The following is a 19,687-nucleotide window of genomic DNA, read 5'->3' as shown; positions in this document are numbered from 1 at the left end:
CACATCAGTGAATCAGATCTGAAAAGCCTCCGGTTGACTAAAGGTCCAGATTTGCAGAAGCTCACAAAGGTCTCCAGGGGCTCCTTGATGGCCCAAATCTGCCAATACTTGTCTCCTGTGTTCAGTTTCTCAGTTGAGCTGACCCTGGAGATTAAGGGGGTCATTATGAGTTTGGCGGAAGGAAAAGGCCACCTGCCAATCTCTGCGGTCAGGTTACCACCAGTGTGGTCCCCTTCCTGCGGGACCCATTACGAGCTTCCAGCTGGGTCAACTGGAAACAGCCCACAACATTGACGCTGGCTAATTTTTGAGCCAGCGGCAATGCTGTGGTGCGTATGGTGCACCAGCACCCGTCGCAATTTTCACTGTCTGCAAAGTAGACAGTGAAAAGCGCGACAGGTCTGGCCATGGGGACGCTTGCACTCGTAATCTGCAGGGCAGCACTGCCCTAGAGGATAAGGACTGGCAGCACCACTAGCGCCTCCAGTGGAGCAGTAGTAGTGGTGCTGGAGGTCCAATAGAGGAGCAACGGCCATGGTCGTAATGTGGCTGTTGGACCACCACATTGGCGGTGGTCCGACTGCCACTGCGACCCTGGCGGTCTTAAGACTGCCAGGGTTGCAATGCGGCCCTAAGTGTGGTAGGACAAACCTGCCAAGTTGGCCCAAGGTAGAGGAAATGTGTGATACCTTTATGAACCAGGACTGTAAAGACCTGTGCTTTCTGGGAGGCACAAGCTCTCTAGAAGGCTTCGGAAGAAAAGACGTGTGCCTGGGTACAAAGCACCAGAAAAACATGTTGCAATGAGGGGTTGAATAGGCAGAGGCTCAAGCTACCTGAAAGGGTCTGTATTCACGCTCCATGATTTACCAGCATACATATACACAGTAAGTGATATCACTGGATTTCTCATCATACAACTGCATAAGAAGTGAAATCACTGGATTTCCCCACCAGCTATCTGAACAGGAAGAGACATCACTGGAATTCCCATCATTCATCTGCACAAAATGTTACATCGCATGTTTCCAGACAAAATCATCTTTTAAAGAAGAAGCCAAGCAAGAGGCCTTTATTTACCATCATCCATCTGAACAGGAAGTGGATTCCACTCATTTGTCTCCACCAGCAGTGACACCACTTCCTGGTTTCTCCCTACGTTAAATCAACTCATCAGGTCATCCACAGCAAACGGCAGCCAAAGACAAGCTATTACCTAGTTGGGCCTGTTAGCATTGGACCCTTCATATGTTACGGCTAGGAAGGGCCTTGGGTCAGAATCTCAGTTTCACTGAAACTTGAAGGTAAAATGCACTGATGTGCTTCACCCAGCAACCCAAATAGCTAATCCACACAATAGCGCCAAAACCTAGACAACCTGGACGCTCACATAGTATTTGCATATAGCCCCCAACCATGTACACATTGTACTACCTACCACTCAATCTCAAACTACTGAACACACATTCCAACTCAGGCACATCAACGGTTGCTCTGTAGTACACCACACACCAGCTATCTCAGCCCTCATCTCCTCTTACAAGTTTAATGCCCACTTCATCACAGAAACAACATCCACCTTCTTGCACATCCTAGATATCTTTCTTCCCACAAGCTATAGCATCATGTGGATCACACACACAAGAATATAGGAGGCCTCACTGTCACCCATAAGTCTTCCTTATCCTTCATTCTAGGCAAGCACGTAACACTCAACTCCATGGCTCTGCTGACATGCCATTTCCCACTCTAACTCGGACTGCCCCTGTCCATTTCATCTACAAGCCTCCCTAGCAGAACAGGGTTTTCATTGACTGACAAATTCTCACATCTCCTTGACCATATGACATGTCCACACCACTCTCTTGACTTCAACCTCTCATACAACACAAGCTGGAAAAAAAGAAGCTGTCTTAAATCTCAATGATATACTCATCGTGGTACAGCATGTCACACAACCAACATACTCCACGTCCTCAACCTTATCTTCTCAACATCATCAATAATCCAATGAAACAGTTTATATGCCTGGACTAGCCAGACAGCTTTGCTATCCCCATCTCACTGCCCAGCAACTTACCAACAAACCTATGTCAACATAAAATAGACCTTAAGTCAACACAACACAAAAGAGAATACCAACCCCTCAGGTTCTTCAAAGACATTTCCATAGACAACCTAATGCCTGAACTCATCATTGCCCCTCTCAATTCCACATCAGACACCACCACTGCCTAAACTCCAATGCTTTTTTGGAAAACAGCATGAATAGCCAAACCCTAATTAAAACAGGCAGATGCAAGCTGAAGCCTTTAGCAGTTGGCAATCTAAATATGTTACTTTCATTAAACGATCCAGATGCAGGCCAGAAAGAAAATGGAAAAAACAACGAATTCCTGATGACCTTGTGATACTGAAATCCCTCCGTGCAAAACCCAGACAGTTCAGCACATCAGCTAAAGTACTAAAGCAACACCAACAAAAAAAAACACCAACCACAGCAGAACCCTTTTCAAGAAAAATCAAGCATTGCATCAACCCTCTGTCAGTCCCACATATACCTCACTCCACGGAAAAGTGCAATTCCATCCACATCATCTTCAGTGAAACAAAAAAAAAAAAAAATTCAACAGCACATTGACAACAGCAACCCTGCTTCATCTCTACCCCCACCACTTCCTGCAGAATCTTGCACTGGTCAGCCTTCAAACCCTATCTCTCATTAATCTCACTGCCATATGCCACTCCCTCAAAGATACTTCTTGTGACGAGGACGTCTTACCCTTATCATCAAAGGTCTCTCCGAGGGCGCTATCACCCATGCTCACCATTATCAATGGCTCTTTCACCCTAGGCATCGTCCCAGGAGCTCTCAAGACAAGGCACACTCCCTCTCCTAAAGAAACTAACACTAGACCAAGATGACCTAGGTAACTAATGGCCTATCACTAAACTACCATTCATCAGCAAGGTCACTGAAAAATTAGTCTATGTGAAATTCCAAGATCACATCAATGATAATCATCACCTGGATGACTACCACTCTGGATTCAGACCACACTGCAGCACAGAGGCTGCTACCATGCACATAGTATACAATGCTCTTCTGACCACTGCAGAAGAGGATCCTGGCTGCTGACATTGCTGACCTCTCAGCTGCCTTCGACAGTCGACCATCCAAACCTCATACGCACACTGGAGTCTCAAATGGGATTCACCAACAATGTCCTTCAGTTGTTCTCCTCCTACCTTTTCAACTACCACCAGTTTGTTCACATGGGCATCTCCAGGTTCCAAAGGATTCCCATCACCTATGGAGTGACCTAGGATTTCATATGGTTTTCGGTCATCTTAAACCCATACATGAAGCTAATTAGTACTCTTCTCATAGATAAGAAAATCAAGATACATCAATATGCCTATTTGAAAGCCTTCTCTGCTTCAGGCTTCCAATCCCTTCAACACAGCCTGCACATCATCCAGACCAAGATGTACAAAACTTACCTGAAGCTCTACCCAATCAAGACAGAATTCCTTGTATCTGCTAAGAACAACACTCAAGAAACAGAACAGACCTGGCTCAATGTATTGAAACTTGACTGCTTCAAATGCCTATTTTCACTAAATGGCAAGTCACTTGGATTCATCTTGACATCAATCTTACTCTCAAGAACACATTGCCAAAGACCTCAACCTCCATTGAGAAAAACAGCAACCTCAAGAACACATTGCCAAAAAAGAAAGTCAGCCAGCTATAGCCCTCTTTTCTAAATAAGTGAAACAGCGTCTTCAAGAAAACAACTTTAGAACAACTGTTTAAGCCATCATACTCTTGCATCTTGATAGTGGTAAAATCAGGCTTCATGACCATTAAGACTCCACTTTGGCACATCCTAAATGCAGCCATCTCATTCAGGGCTTTCCCTCACCCATATCCTGATGGGTCTCTATTGGCTGCGTCATCTTCAAAAGCAGCTGCATCATTTATAAAGCCATAATGAGCAGCATCCCCACTTATCTACCAGTCAAGCTAACCATCTCTCATGGTTCTCAGCATACCCTCAAGCCATGCCACCATCAGATGGCAGACTAAGTGTCAAAAAGAAAAAACAAAGAGTCAGCCATCCACTACATCACAATCCATTAACTGTCCATTAACTGTCCATAATCCCGTTACCTCTCCTGTCACTCATTGACTTTATGCTGGTCTTTGACCCTCTGCTCTGGACTGACCACATCTTCAGACAACTGATGAATTGTCTCAGTCTGAAAATACCATAGTCCCCGGTGATTCTAGGTCTGCAGAAAATTACACTACATCTAAATATGTAGAGAATTCTCAAAGTTCTAGGTCTGCAGAGTGACTTGCTTTATTTAGGAATCAGACCGCAGATATCACTATAAGGTCACATTAGCAGACATTGTTGAAGATATAACATCTGCAGAGGTAATAACATCTATTACTGTGAAAAAACGCATCTTCAAGTAAAACCTTTACTCTACAGCTTTTACCAGTGCCCTAACGGCAGTCAACATGCCACAACCAATTAAAACATTGGTCCATGACTGTCACCTGATTTCCATACCTTGTTCTCTCCTCTGTGATGCAAGCAGCATTGCAAAATCCCATGGAGGCAAATCCTTTGTGAAAAAAGTTCTCCTGTGAAAAAGAAATGTTGAAAAAGAGAACACAGATAAAATTAAAGTCATTCTTAATCAGCAAAACTCCTCAAGCATGGACAGGGTGACTACAGAAACTTTCTATTAAGACACACTGAGCTAGTACTTTCAACTGTACACTATCCAGGGGTAAAGTATAAAAGACCTAATTTACAATTTGCTATAAATACTTTTGGAACAAATGAATGCATTAACACTATACAGGCTGCTGCATACCTTAAAATATATGTGCACACAAACACATACATTCGCTGTTTTAATTACAACAAACAGATCAGTAAGCAAAGCAAATCAAATGGTCACCAAATTAATAAAAATTATTTAAAATATGTCAATTTGTCATTAAAAACATAACTTGTGGAGCACATATGAGTAACAGTATTACACCTATCAATTATGATTACTTTTATACCAAATGTAAATTTCTCAGCTCCTTCCAAAAGCAACCTATATTGAAGGGGATTTTACTAGCATCAAAAAGAATTCATAGAATAACATTTCAAGACGATGTGGTTAGTGAACACCACTTTTTTGTTTACATTGAATATTTTGCATAGTTCCCAAACTCTAACAGTAAGTTACTACTACTAAAAAGCAGTAAAGTCCAGGACTATTAGTAGCCAACCACTGGTAGTCCAACATCCTCCCAATAGAAAATAATAAGAGGTTGTGACTTAAAATAAAACCCTGCACAAAAAATTAATTTAAATTAAATGATTTAAAATAGATAAAAATAAAAAAATACAGAAAATACAAAATACATAATATTTAGTTAATAAACATTTAAATTGATCATTTTGAATTAAAAACACATTTTATTTTTCAAAATATTTAAATTCATTTTAATCAATTTTAAACCACAGTTTTAATAATAATGAATGCAAATTAAAACTAGTTTTTGTAGGCATAAATTATTTTTTGTAATTTAAATTTCAGAAACAATTCAAAGGTAATTTAATATATTTCCATTAAATAAAATTTGAATTCAAAATTAATGTTGTGTAGCATGTTTTATGTTCTACATTTAACATCCATCTATACAATAAATAGACAAGTTTCAATCTCAAATTCTTATTAGAGATTTAGATCTTTTAATGACATCTATAATATTTAAAATACATCAATTTAATACAATTTTAAAAAATAACTAAAAAATGTAAAGCATTTTCAACACAGTAATTCATTCACCGGGCAAGTTATCATCTCCATAGCAGTTTTTAAAGTTGTAATACCATATTTTTTCAAAACGTAGTTTTATAAATCGCGGTTGGTAGATCCTTAATAGAGAACAAACACATATAACATGCTCAATCGTTTGTACACCATTTTAGCAAAAATTACAGATTATTTCGTCCGGGGCTATGTTCTGCCACGCATCCTTTAGGTGTTTAGAGGCAAACCTTTCAACCTACATAGCAATATAAGAACTGCATACCCTATGCACCAGATTCCAATTAAATAAGCATGCTGTGTAGCTGCGTGGCAGGACTGAATGACACACCATGAAAGGTAGGTTTTGCTCTACATAAATCCATATCATGCACCATGGAAGACATTTTCATATTATGCTTTAAAAGGTTTTAAAGGTGAACGTAGCTCATATTCTGCATATCTGAATAAGTCAGAGAAAAGTGCTGCAGTGAAAATAAAACATTAGTTAAAAACAATCCAGAATGTGCAGAGGGAAGGAGACATTCCATATTTATAAGACTCATTCAAGAGTTTTCTTTAGCATGTAAACTACAGTGATATCATCTTAAAATAGCATCTAAGCAGCTTATATAAATGCGCACCAACCTAAATTCTAACCTCAGTGCTTCTATTGAAACTATGGAATCTAAAGTGCAAATAGTTCAAAGAACCTTACTTTCCACCTCATGCATAAAGTGCCATTTATTCATTTTTATTGTCTCTACAGCATATAACAGAGTAGAGGGAACCTTCATTTTGTACACAGCTAAAAAAAGACTATTAAAGTGCATGTAGCTCCATAAAGTGCCTTTAGTGCATTATCATGGGCATAAGCCGTATTCGATATATGTGCAATATGACTCTTGTCAGCCAAATGTTTTAAAATATTCTTCCCAGATAAGGATATGAATTTACTACTTCTAGAGTAGAGTTATTATAAACCCACTTAGCCATTTTGGCACCCTTTTGGACAGACCTTCAAGATTTTGGCCTTGTTTATATGGACCTTCAAAAACTGGGCGTCAGAGAAGGAGGCTAAAACACTGCGACAGCTCTGAAGGTCTTTAAGAGTCAGGTCTAGCAGAACAATATCGTCCGCATTAAGCAGAGTCCCCAAAGGATAAGTCCCTAGTTTTGGGGTATCCCCACCAGCCTTAATCAGCCCATCAGGCAGGTGGTCTATATATAAAGAAAAAAGCAGGCGTGCCAACAGGCAACCCTGCTCCAGACCATTTCTGGTCAAGATCTTTAGGGTCATGTCCCAGGTAACACCTAGCCTAACATGGCATCAAGTATCTGTGAGAAGGGCGATAATATGTTTTGAACACCCCCCTGGAATATCCATGTCAATCAGCTTTTTCTAGAGGGTCTGCCTGTCTGCGTGTTCAAAAGCTACTGAAAAATCTATGAAGGTTGCATAGACCTGCATTCCCCTCCATTTCACATATTTTTCCAATAGAAGTTAGATCACAGTTATGTTAGCAAGGGTGGAGTGACCAGCTCTAAAGCTTGCCTGCTCCAAAGGTGCAATATTTTTCCCCCCACCCATTCTAGTAGGTTAGATAAGACACATTTAGCAAAGATATTTCCTGTGTCATCTAACAAAATAATCTGTGTGTAAGTACACAGTAGATTTACAGGGCCCTTTTTATGTAACTGCAGAATAATACTGCCCCTCCATGATCTAGGTATCACTCCAGTAGGATAACAATAACGAAAAAGCGTCATTAGATAGGTTTCCAGGCAATGATGGAGATAAGTAATTGGTTTGGCCCTCTTGCTCCCGTGTTCCTAGCTGCTTTAATATAGAACAACACTTTTTGTCTCGTGAGGGGGTGGGGAGAGGGGAACACCTCCAAGCTGATAACCTATTTAGGGGCTCGATTATACTAATACAAGGAATCTCACTATTTACAGCATAGATGGAAGTTATTTGCTCTTGCCATTTCATACTAGTAATAATATTTATCTTTGGCTTAGAAAAAGAACCACTATTTTCCCCTACAATTTTCCAAAAAGCTTTTTAGTGTTTGCAATCTACTGCCTGTTATTGTAATCCAAATATCACAACTATGTCTATTGTGAATTCTTATCCTCCTTCTTTTTAGACACAAAACCCATGTATTTTGTTCTTTAAAATAAAACATGAACTGCCTTGTTTGCAAATGGTTATTTAGGTCAATAAAGGCAAACCTTTTAAGAAAATTATAGGATTGCCTTATTGATTTTTTACTAGCACTACCCTTCAAGTTAGGAGTTCTCACCAGTTTTTACAATATCATCCTCAAATACATTTACCGGCAACCAGCTAGAAGGGGAAAGATGTTCAACGATTTTCCCTAATTCAACTGTGAGGGACTGTTTATCTTTCTTAGTCCAGATGACTTTCCCATTAGCAAGACTAAATAACATATCATCACTATCAGGAATTTGCCACAAATGAGTTTCTAAAGTTTCCTATTGATGGTTAGAAGGATAATATTTTGGTCACTCCATACGTTGTTTATCGCCTTTAAGTCAGATTACACAGGGAAAAAACGCATATGAACTAATAACGTAATCAATTATCATAGCCGATTTAGCCGTAATATGGGTGAAATAAGATGGAATATCACTCTGTACCTTCCTCCCATTGAGGACAATGAAATCTCCCTACATGCTGCCAAGAGCAAGGCTCCTCTTATCAGTCCTCAAGGAAGGAGGTAACAAGCTAGCCGGAATATTAACAGCCTTCGCCTGTTCCTTGCCCATAAAAAGAGGAACAGAATGAATCCAGCTCTCCCATAATTAGCTGTTGGAGATACCCACTTTACACATAATTGTGCTGATAAAATTTAAAAACTCACTAGGCAGATACGTATATTCTTGACCTGGTAAGATATACACATTAGCCAGTATGAAAAGGAAAATAGAACAGGGACCCCAATTCTGCTTTGGGAATACAATACAATGTAACAAATTTGACTGATGAGAATATACTTGACATCTCCAAGTAAAATTTATAGACAAAGGCATGATTATGCCACCACTAGCATGATCCCTCTTTGACTTGATAGCCGAAGAATTACATAAAACATTTCAACCTTAAAAGCAGCCTGTGCCTATGTTTCTTGCAGACTGATATTATCACAGGACTTCATACATCCAGATCATGAATTTTCCCCAGAATAAGCCAGCAGCCAGATATATTCCATGATATGATTTTAATAGATTGAGACATACTACTAAACACCCTCCTTCAACAACTTTGGGGCAGAGGTTTTCCTAGTGCTTAGCCAACTAGCTAACCAAGCTCACTGAGGTGTAGCTTCACTTTTAGACATCAAGCCTGATTCCTGATAACTACATGAAACCACCCTGGTGCCAGCATTACAGGAAATTAAAGTTAATTTGGCATTATTAGCCATCTCTTCTCGAGACACAGAGCATTCCTCCATGGGATGTGGTGATGACAAATAATTACTGCTACCCCACCCTCAACAGAGAAAACCTTATTTTGAAGAGGGGAGGAAATGATATCAATTACTTGAGACAAAGTCACAATTATTAACAATTGGATTTGCAATAATAGGCGACTTACATAAGATCCTAGTTTTTTTTCTGCAAACCAGAGTCTAATAATTCCACCAACTTCAGATCACTACTCCTTACCAATTTAAGTTGGTCTACCCGAGCCAAAAGATTAAACACAAATGATTGATTAAAAAAAGGAGTCACCCTCAAATAAGACAATAAAATCTAAAAGATGTGATTTCCTCTGTTGTATTTTGCCTTATGTTCTGGGACGTTAGATAATTCTGTTGGCCAATTTCCACTTTTTCAGATGCTGCAAGGGGCACAAAACCTGTTAAAGCCAGCCAACTTCCACTCCACACAGTGATTCATTATTTCCTGTTTAAAGTCTTTCATGTCCCAGTGTGAAAGAGCAGATGGCACGTAGATGTTGGAATCAGAGGACTTCTTTTCCACATCCTTTCCAGACTCTGACTCCGACTCATTTAGCAGTGTCTCCACATTTCAGATACTTGTGCCACCAAAGTTCCCTGAAGAGTTCACTGACTGACAATTCCCCAACCCTACAGAAAGCTGCTCCTTTTCCCTAGGGTTTATTGCAGTTATGGTGAATGAGCTCTGCTCAGAAAAATTAATTTTTCTAACTCCTCTTTACCTTAATCATCTTAATTTTCTTTTAGCCCTTTTCCGCTCTTTCCTTTTTTTAGGAGTTGTATCTACAGTGGGTTGCTTTTGAACAGTCTCATTCCCTTCGATTTAAAAATAGGAAAAACTTCAGAACACATAGGTTGTGTGGAAGAAACATTGTATTTCCCAGAAATCACTTTTCCGGGGGAACTAAGGGAGAAGGATCCTTCCTCATAAAAAGGAGCTCCAACGACGACCGATGAGCCTCAACCTTTGTTAGTGGGTGTTGGTAATTTTTATGTACAACGTACTTGGAGGGCAACATCTATGTTATTTGTAGTATTAACTTGCCCTGTCTGCATACTAGTTGATAAGTCAACTCCTGTACATTTCATTGGACGTTCTATGAAAATTTCTGATTAAAGATCTAACATATGATCTGAACTGTCAGTTCTTTCCAACAATTGCATAATATAGGACAAAAAGTGTTCTGGAGAAGCAGACAGTCACCAGATGGATTTGCTGATGGATTAAACAACAATTCTGAGCCTGCAAGAACAATTGACCTTGATGAGAGCTTTATATTTGGGGTACTACTAAAAAGCTCCATTGACTTTCTCTTTCTAAGTGATAACAGCACCACTCTTTCTGAAATACTTATAGGAGACACAGGTGAAACAACTTTATATGGTGATATCTCTGGTAAGGTATATTCTAACAACAAGGAGGCATCACCAGGACAGCCCCCTGTAGGGCATTCTGATTTTTCTAGTGTGGGGATATATCCAGGCTCAAGGTGTCATAATTTGAATGCTCTTTAACAGCTGGGGTTGAATTTTTATCAGGGAGAGACAACAATCTATTAATTGAGGGCTTACTTCATAGAACGTCATGAGAAGAAAATTAGTTACTTACCTGTAACTGCAGTTCTCCAGTATTGGTATCTTTCATAGATTCACATGCTTAAATCATTCCCGTCGTCGAGGTGGGAGCCTCACGGTGAGTTTAAATACATAAAGCAGTAAATCAGTAAGTGTAAAACAAGTAGGCCTCAGAGTATTTTACAGTCTATCCACTTTGTTTTGTGAAAAGACCCAAACTTCAGTATCAACCAATCAGGATTCATCCCCTCCCAAACACTCCCAACAGAGGCTGAATTCCCTCAGATTTTCTACCGCACGTCGTCTGAAGGGAGTCTCCCTGAGCTCTGCTCAGTTTTTTCCTTATTTCTGACTGAAGATTGTTTCTCTCAGGAAACTAGCTCTACAGCTTTACCATGTCTGAAAAGACAAAGAAGGGTCTGTTCAGAGACTGTGACAATTGTGGGAAGAAGAGACTGCATGTTGATGACCCCCACAAGAAATGTATCTACTGCCTCCATCCAGACCACAAGGTGAGAGACTGCAAAATGTCGCACCTTTAGTCAAAATACCCTCAAGGGACCGTGAGGTTAGACTTCTCTTATGGCTGCAAAAACAAAAAGCCATAGAACATCCTTCCTCAGATGACAGCGAAGCGTCATCTCAGGCTTCTCGCCCTCAGAAAAGAACAGGTGAGAGAAGTAGTGGGTCTGATGAGCCACCAAGGAAGGTGCCCAAAAAGGCAAAACCAGTCTCTACTGAGACAAAAAAGGATGTTTCCCACTCAGAGACACTAAAACATTTGCGAAAAAAGGTTCATTCAGAGCCTACTACGCCTTTGCATCGGAAAAGCACCTCAAAAAAGGCATCCCTGTCTCTGTCCCCCAAAAAGAGCCAGAAAAAGGCTCTTCAGGGAAAAAACAACCGTCAACGACCACCCCGTCGACGACGGTGTCGACGGTAACATCTACTACGGTGTCGTCGACGTTCACAACAGCGGTCTCACCAATGATTATGACGTCGACGACGATAATTACGGCAAAATGTTTTAAGAAGGCTTCGTCGGCAACCACATCGTCGACGGCGGAGGCCTCCTGGGTTCACCAATCGACCAGGGCACTCCCATCTATGAAGCACCTCTCAATGAGGTTTAAAAAGGAACTGCCGACGACGGCACCTACAGAAGATACGTCGACGAAACAACGGTCGACGAAGGGACCATCGACGAAAGATTCGTCCATGAAGGGCCCGTCGACGAAAGACCCGTCAACAAAGACGCCATCAGTGACGGATCCGTCGACGAGGGTTCCGTCGACGAGGGAACCGTCGACAATCATATCGTCCACAGCACTAACAGTGTATAAACCATCGACCTACCTGGATACTTCACCGCGCCATTCCTCATATCATCAGGATGACTCCACCAGGTTCTTACCCCTTTCACTTATTACCATGGGGGACAAAGCGTCTAATATTTTGCCAATGCACACCTCACCAAGTAAAGTGTTGCCATACCCACCACAACATCTTTTAGATGATGATGATGACGATGACGCATACTCTCAAAACGACGGAATGTTTGGGGCAGGTAGTAGCCCGTCCCAACTCCATGTCAAATGCCAAGATTTTGATGATGAGGAGGAACAGCATTACCAGCCTAGTTATGCCTCAACATCCTACCCACAGGCAGAACAACAATCGCCCCTCTCCATGCCTAGCACACTAGTAGCAGACCTACAATATATGTTGAATGACTACTATAAAAGGTTTCCACCATCAACTCAGACCACGCCACCTAGACCCGAAACCTACCAGACACCTCGGCAAACCCAGACTACTAATCCAATTGTGTATTTGTTTTATGAGTCATTTCCTACTCATCTTTCAATGGCAATAAGTCATATTACATTTTAAAATGCTCTTCCCCCCAATCTAAAAAAATATGACTGGATCGCTGATTTCTCCTTTAGAATACCGAAATGTGGTACCTTATTCCTCAGTGGGTTAGATCTAGGGCCTCATTACGAGCCGGGTGGTCTTTACGACTTTGGTGGTTGCACTGACATAGGACTGCCGTCCCCGCCGGGAATATGATTCCTGACGGCATGACTGCAATCAGGTTTGTAATCAGCTATGGCGGCGCTAGGCTCAGCACCGCCATGCTGATTACAACCCCCCTTTCCGCCAGCCTTTTCATGGCTGGGACCCCGCCATGAAAAGGCTGGTGTAACGGTAGCACAGGGGATATAGGGGTATGCCTGTACTCCCCTGCCCAGCACCATCGGAATGTGCATTGTCTGCTTTGCAGACAGTGCACATTCAGAGGGTGCTGGTCGGCCCCCTCAGTGCTAAAAGATAGCACTCCGCTCTTTAAGGGAGCCAAGTGCTATCGCGTAGCACTGTTTTCGCCAGACTGACCAGCAGGAACGCTCCATTTCAAGGTTTCCACCGGTCAGCCAGGTCAGACCTCTTTAGTATCAGGATTTTCACACCATGCCTCTATTTGTTGAATGTTATGCTACACTTCAGATGACAAGCTTTACATAGCATGTTTATATTCACATTGGTTATCATATTGTGATATATTGAATGTCTTAGAATACTTGAAATGCTTAATAAAAATGACTGTAAAAAGATAATGCGTATTCGTTATATATTTTTTACCTATGGGGTTTTATTCTACGCCCCTACCTTTGTTATTTTCTAGGAGAGGATTATGCAGTGCCAGTGATTGGTGAAGTGCTGAACTTACTACTGTTTTTTTTTTTTTTAGCAGTAACCCAGTTTGTGAATATCCAAAATTAATAGAGTAAGTTACCTTTGTGCATCAGGCCTGCAGTGTTTATTTTGGATGCTTTGTCATTTTATTTCCAGAAAATGTAAACATCATAGGACAAATCAGAAACAGTTTTAATTATGCTGTCTTGTAATGAGTAGCCAGTAATGCTAAGCCTATCAAAACAGGGGGCCTGATTTAGGTGTTCGTGGTAACGGTCCTGCAGCCAATTTTTCGACTGAAATCCTGTCTGCCATTGTCATGGTCTACCCACCGTATGTAGATGTTGAAGGTTTACAGACAAAAGCCTGCATTAGAACTGCCGTCTCCGTCAAGAAACACCACCCACATCAACAGCAAAAGAGGGTAAAGTGGATGCCGATGGGACCCCAGCCACCATTCCACCCATGCAGATTTGGATGTGCCTTACCTCCAAGAAAAAAGTGGCGATCCGGCCTCTACTTCTGAGTTGGCAGATTGGAGGGAGGAGGGGTGTAAACTCATCTTGTCTCCCCACTTCACCTCAGTCTTCGACTGGACAACACCTCCAGTCACTGCTGCTACTGACCCACAGAGATAAAATGACTGCTGCCCCCCCGCCCCCCCACCCCCCACCAAAAAAAAAACACTGGTCTCGAAGGTAGGGGAACCCACATTGCCAGGGTATGCTGGGTGGGCACTGCATGGGAGGGAGGGAGGGACCACAACAGGCATATACATGTCACAGTAATTTTTTTACATCACTGTGACATGCATATGTAAGTAAGACAATTAGGTCACGCGTCTGGGGACACAAAGGCACAACACACATCTGTCACTGCAAAATTAATGCTGGCACCACAATGACGGTAGACTCACACTGGGCAATCATCTCCATGTGTGCGCGTGGCAAAGGGACCTGTACAGATATGTTTGTGCTATCTGTTGTGTATTTGAATCAGTATGTGTATGTATGCGCGGTTTCGCTGGTTTAGGTGGAGGGAGCTGGAGTGGATGATGTGGTTGTGTCTGTATGTGTGTTACTTGCATGCAAGAGATGTTGTTGCATATGTTGCCTTGCCATGTGACACATTCAGGGGAGTGTTGATGTTTCATGGAGGATGTTGTTGTGATGTGTGTAATTGTGCGTGTAGCGGAGTATGTAGTTGTGTTGGTTGTTGTGGTTGTGTCGTGTGCAGTGTAAATGGTGTGTGTGTGTGCTGTGCCATGTATGTATCTCAATGTGCATTTTCGGCACGTACGGATTGTGTTGTAATGGATGATGGTGTGTATGTGCTATGTTATGTAGTGTAGTGCAGGGGGACACATATGGCTAAGGGACAGTATGTGTCTCACTTACCTCTGTTTGATAGCCACTGCCATTGTACAAAGTCCACTGGGTCCCGCTGCAGTCTGCCTCTGTCAGCAATTCATCGCAAGTCCACTACTTGCAGAGCAGTTACATCTCAATATGGTGGGCGGAACACCGCCGACTGACAATCTTTTCACGTCCATCACCGAATCGGCTTGGCGGTAGCACCACCAAGATCTAAGTCAGGCCCAGAATCTTTAACTTGCAGCATACACACTGCATAAATGTGTATTGCATAGAAGTGTACAGAGGAGACACTGTCAGGCAATGGGCCAATATTTGGAAAACATTATAAATATTAACACTGACTGACCAAAAGGGAAGGTGCCGGGGACTGAGAGATAGGGCCAATGGAGAGGAGGGGCACTGGAAATAATCCCACAAGGGTGTGATTGAGCACCAGGCAGTCAGGAAGAGTATCACCTATTAAGGGTGGGCACCTACGACATTTAAATAAATATCAATAAGGATAATGACCTGGGAGCTAGACACAAGCAATGAGAATGTACTCTGCAGCCTCAGGCATCCTGGTGTTACGGGATAGTAAAGTATGAGACGCACATTACATGTACAGTAAGCTATGTAAATATGTGAAGTTAACTATATTGCCTTGAATACGCAAACACTGTGTGACTACAGGGCAATGCTCTCACCACTACCCCAGGTTGGAGAATATTGTGTGATAATCAGGTAAGAATCTGGATGATACATTTTTTATGATGGGTGAAAGGTCTCATCTGAATCCATAAGACTGGTCAGATGCTTTGGGTGTTCTAACAGGTTAAGTATGGGACCGGTATAAGTGTGATCACTCTTGATCTTGAGCAAACAAAATTGAATGACATTTTTCCCCACAGGAAGTACTGAGGTGTTACTGAAAATGGGCAGACATGGCCAGAGTTAACATACCTATCCCCAGATAAGACGTGAAATGTTAAAGAAGGGGGGCACTGAAAGAATAAGGTATGGGATCTTATATCCTAATTGTAGGAAAGTAGCCTCTTTTTGGCATGGGTACCCCCACTTTTTGCCTGATGTTAGTATGTTTTGACTGTGTTCACTGGGATCCTGGTCCCCAGTGACTCTGCTCTCTCTCTTTAAAATTGGTTGCTGGGACTTCACACACCCCATATTTGGCATACTGGTGCCTCCATATAAGTGCCTAGTATACGGTACGGATAAGTTACTTACCTGTAAATCCTAGTTCTCTTCCAGGGGTATCCTCATCAAAGTCATAAACATTGAATATTCCCGCCCTTGTGCGGGGACCCCGGAGCATATATAAAATACACACATATTATACATGTGTAAAACAGCAATGCAGGCTATAATGTTAAAACAGGCTAAAATGCTTTATTTCTATGAAGTTTTTTTTTTTTTTTTTTTTTATATTATAAAATTACAATAGAGAATAAATATCTACCCAAGCCCCCAAAACTGGGCTTAGGGAAGTAAGCAGCAGTAAACTCTAGAGAAAAAGAGAAAAAACTGCATTGAAAAACAATGGAGCATTCTTAGCCAATAGGCTGCATGCAGGTTAACACAGGAGAACCATAAAAACTTTGGCACCGTGCCTTTAAGACCCTGAGCACCTCCAGTATCCCACCATGCCTCAGGGGTGAAGGAGAGGTGACAGTTGGTTCACAGTTAGGTCAGTTCTTTTTTACGGTGACAATCTGTGTAACTGATTAAAGATACAGTCTGTCCTGCACTTCTAAGAGACGTGCGTCCGGGGAGGAGGGTGGGTTGTTTATGACTTTGATGAGGATACCCCTGGAAGAGAACTAGGATTTACAGGTAAGTAACTTATCCTTCTCTTCCAGGGGATCCTCATCAATAGTCATAAACATTGAATAGATTAGCAAGCCCATCCCTAAACTCTGCGGACTGTCCGATAGAAGTGCAGGAATAGATACGTATTATGCAAATACATTTCTTAGAGAGGCCTGCCCCACTTGGGCATCCGCTCTTGCATCTGAGTCTAAACAGTAATGTCTAGTAAACGTATGTACAGACTTCCATGTAGCAGCCTTACAAATCTCAGATATTGGAACATTGTTAAGGAGGGCAGCAGTAGCCGCTTTTCCCCTTGTGGAATGCGCTTTAGGCCTCGCTAGTAATTGTTTATTAGCCAGCTGGTAAGTATTAACAATACAAGAAACTATCCATCTTGATATCGTTCGTTTAGATGCTGCCTCTCCTGTCCTCAAATGACCATAATTTACAAACAAGCGGTTAGAGTGTCTAATCGATTTTGTCTTATCCAGATAAAATTTCAGCACGCTTTTCAAGTCTAAGGAGTGCAAAGCTTTCTCTGCCGGAGTCTCCAGATTGGGAAAGAAAGTCGGTAAAGATCTAGTCTGATTGATATGGAATTCTGACACCACCTTCGGAAGGAAAGATGGGTGAGTTTGCAGAACCACTCTATTGTCATGAAAAACCGTGTACGGTTCTTTGGAAGACAAAGCCTGGATTTCGCTGACCCTCCTCGCTGAAGTAATGGCCACTAAAAAAGCCGTCTTCCACGTAAGGTGTTGTAAAGAGGCCTTATGTATAGGTTCAAAAGGAGGGCCCATAAGTTTTGCCAATACTATGTTTAGTTCCCATGGAGGAGAAGGTCTCCGAATGGGTGGAAAAACTTTCTTCAAACCTTCTAAGAAATCCTTTACTACAGGTTTCGTAAAGAAGGATTCCTGAGAAGGTGACTTGCGATAGGCTGTAATAGCAGACAAATGTACCTTAATAGATGATACCTGCAGACCGGACTTTGCCAGATGAAGCAAATAGGACAGTATGACATTCTCCTGAGCCCGTATGGGATTCTGACCTTGTTGACAGCACCATATGTAGAATCTCTTCCACTTAAAAGCGTAAGAACGCCGCGTGGAAGGCCGTTTGGACTCTTTCAAGATGTTCATGCACTCCTGCGAGAGCCCTAGGTGCCCATACTGCAGGAATTCAGGAGCCATGCTGTCAAGCTCAGAGAGGGTAGGTTGGGATGCAGAACCCTGCCCTCCATCCTGCTCAGAAGATCCGGTCTGCACGGCAGCCTCCTGTGAGGTTGTTCCGATAGGTTGAGGAGATCTGTGTACCAGAATTGACGGGGCCATTGTGGCGCTATGAGAATCATTCTGGTTCTGGATCTGTAAAGTTTGTTGATCACTGCCGGTATGAGGGGAATCGGCGGAAAAGCGTAGAGAAATATCCCTGACCAGTCGATCAACAGGGCAGTCCCTCGAGATCCCGGACGGTAGAACCTGGATGCGAAGTCTGGGCATTTCTTGTTTACTTCGTCTGCGAAGAGGTCCAGTTGAGGCCGACCCCATTGAGCGAAGATGTATTCTGCGACTTCGCCATGTAGGACCCAATCGTGAGCATCCTCTAGGTGTCTGCTCAGAAAATCTGCTTCCACGTTTTGTTGACCTGGCAGGTGAACCGCTGTAAGTGACATTCCTCTGGCCAGGAGCCAATGCCATATCGCTTGGGACTCTCGAGATAGGGGTAGGGATCTCGTTCCCCCCTGTTTGTTCAAATAATACATCGTGGTTGTATTGTCCGTTTGTATTAGGAGAGCTTTCCCCTGAATTAGTGGTATGAAAGACTTGAGAGCCAGATGGACCGCTCTGAGTTCTAGCAGATTGATGTGGTACTGCTTTTCCTTGTCTGACCACAGGCCCTGAGCTTGAAGGGGACCCAGATGAGCCCCCATCCCTGAAGAGACGCATCCGTTACCAGAGTGTCGGATGGAACTACCTGGTGAAACGGAGCACCCACTGACAGGTGAGGTCTGTGCATCCACCATCTCAATGACTGAAGTGCTACTGCCGGTAGTCGCACTCTGTCCTCCCAGCGACCTGTCCTTTGGCTCCAGTTGTTCTCTAATGCCTCTTGGAGGGGCCTCATGTGGAGTCTGGCATTTGGGACAATAAAAATGCATGATGCCATGGAGCCCAGCAGCGATGTCACCTGACGTGCCGTAGGTGCGTTGGCTCTCAACAGGTCCTGACACTTCCTGTCTATTGAGGATAGTCGTTCCTCCGAAGGATACACTCTTTGGAGTTCTGTGTTTATGATAGCTCCCAGGTAGTGAAGGTTCTGTGTTGGAATCAAGGTTGAATTTTGGTAATTGACCTGAAGACCTAGAGACTCGCAAACTCCGAGCACAATGTCCCGATGGCTTCTCGCCTGCTCCGGAGAAGAAGCCTTCAGCAACCAGTCGTCTAGGTATGGATATATGAATATCTTTTGTTTTCGAAGATGCGCCGCTACCACTGCCATACATTTCGAGAAGACGCGTGGGGCAGATTTCAGGCCAAATGGCAGAACTCTGAACTGGTAATGCTGTAACACTACTTGGAAGCGCAGGAATTTTCGATGTTTTGGAGCTATTGGGATGTGAAAATATGCATCCTGCAGGTCGATGGAGCACATCCAGTCTCCCTGATGTAGCTGAGGGAAAATCTGGTGAAGCGCTAGCATCCTGAACTTCTGTTTCCTTATGTATTTGTTCAGCAGCCGTAGGTCCAGAATTGGCCTGAAAACGCCCCCTCGACCCTTCTTCGCCACCAGAAAGTAACAGGAGTAAACCCCCTTTCCTCTGTGCGCAGGTGGAACCTTTTCTATGGCATTCTTTTGTAGGAGGGCGAGAGCCTCTTTGCGCAGCAGGCTGAGAGGAGATGGATTGCCTTT

At 42.6% G+C, this 19,687-nt stretch overlaps 1 protein-coding gene across 1 annotated transcript in view; it reads right to left on the bottom strand.

Annotated features, from left to right (window-relative positions):
• Nucleotides 1-19,687, bottom strand: part of GPAT2 (glycerol-3-phosphate acyltransferase 2, mitochondrial) — a 1,401,514-nt gene that overhangs the window by 1,269,066 nt on the left and 112,761 nt on the right. The window contains exon 3 of the mRNA XM_069212686.1: nucleotides 4,587-4,660. Within this exon, the coding sequence (XP_069068787.1) occupies nucleotides 4,587-4,660 (74 nt within the window). The remainder of the gene's footprint in view (nucleotides 1-4,586; nucleotides 4,661-19,687) is intronic.

This window comes from Pleurodeles waltl, chromosome 11 (assembly GCF_031143425.1).
Source record: "Pleurodeles waltl isolate 20211129_DDA chromosome 11, aPleWal1.hap1.20221129, whole genome shotgun sequence".
NCBI classification, from domain to species: domain Eukaryota; kingdom Metazoa; phylum Chordata; class Amphibia; order Caudata; family Salamandridae; genus Pleurodeles; species Pleurodeles waltl.
This window is presented reverse-complemented; position numbering and strand designations above follow the sequence as displayed.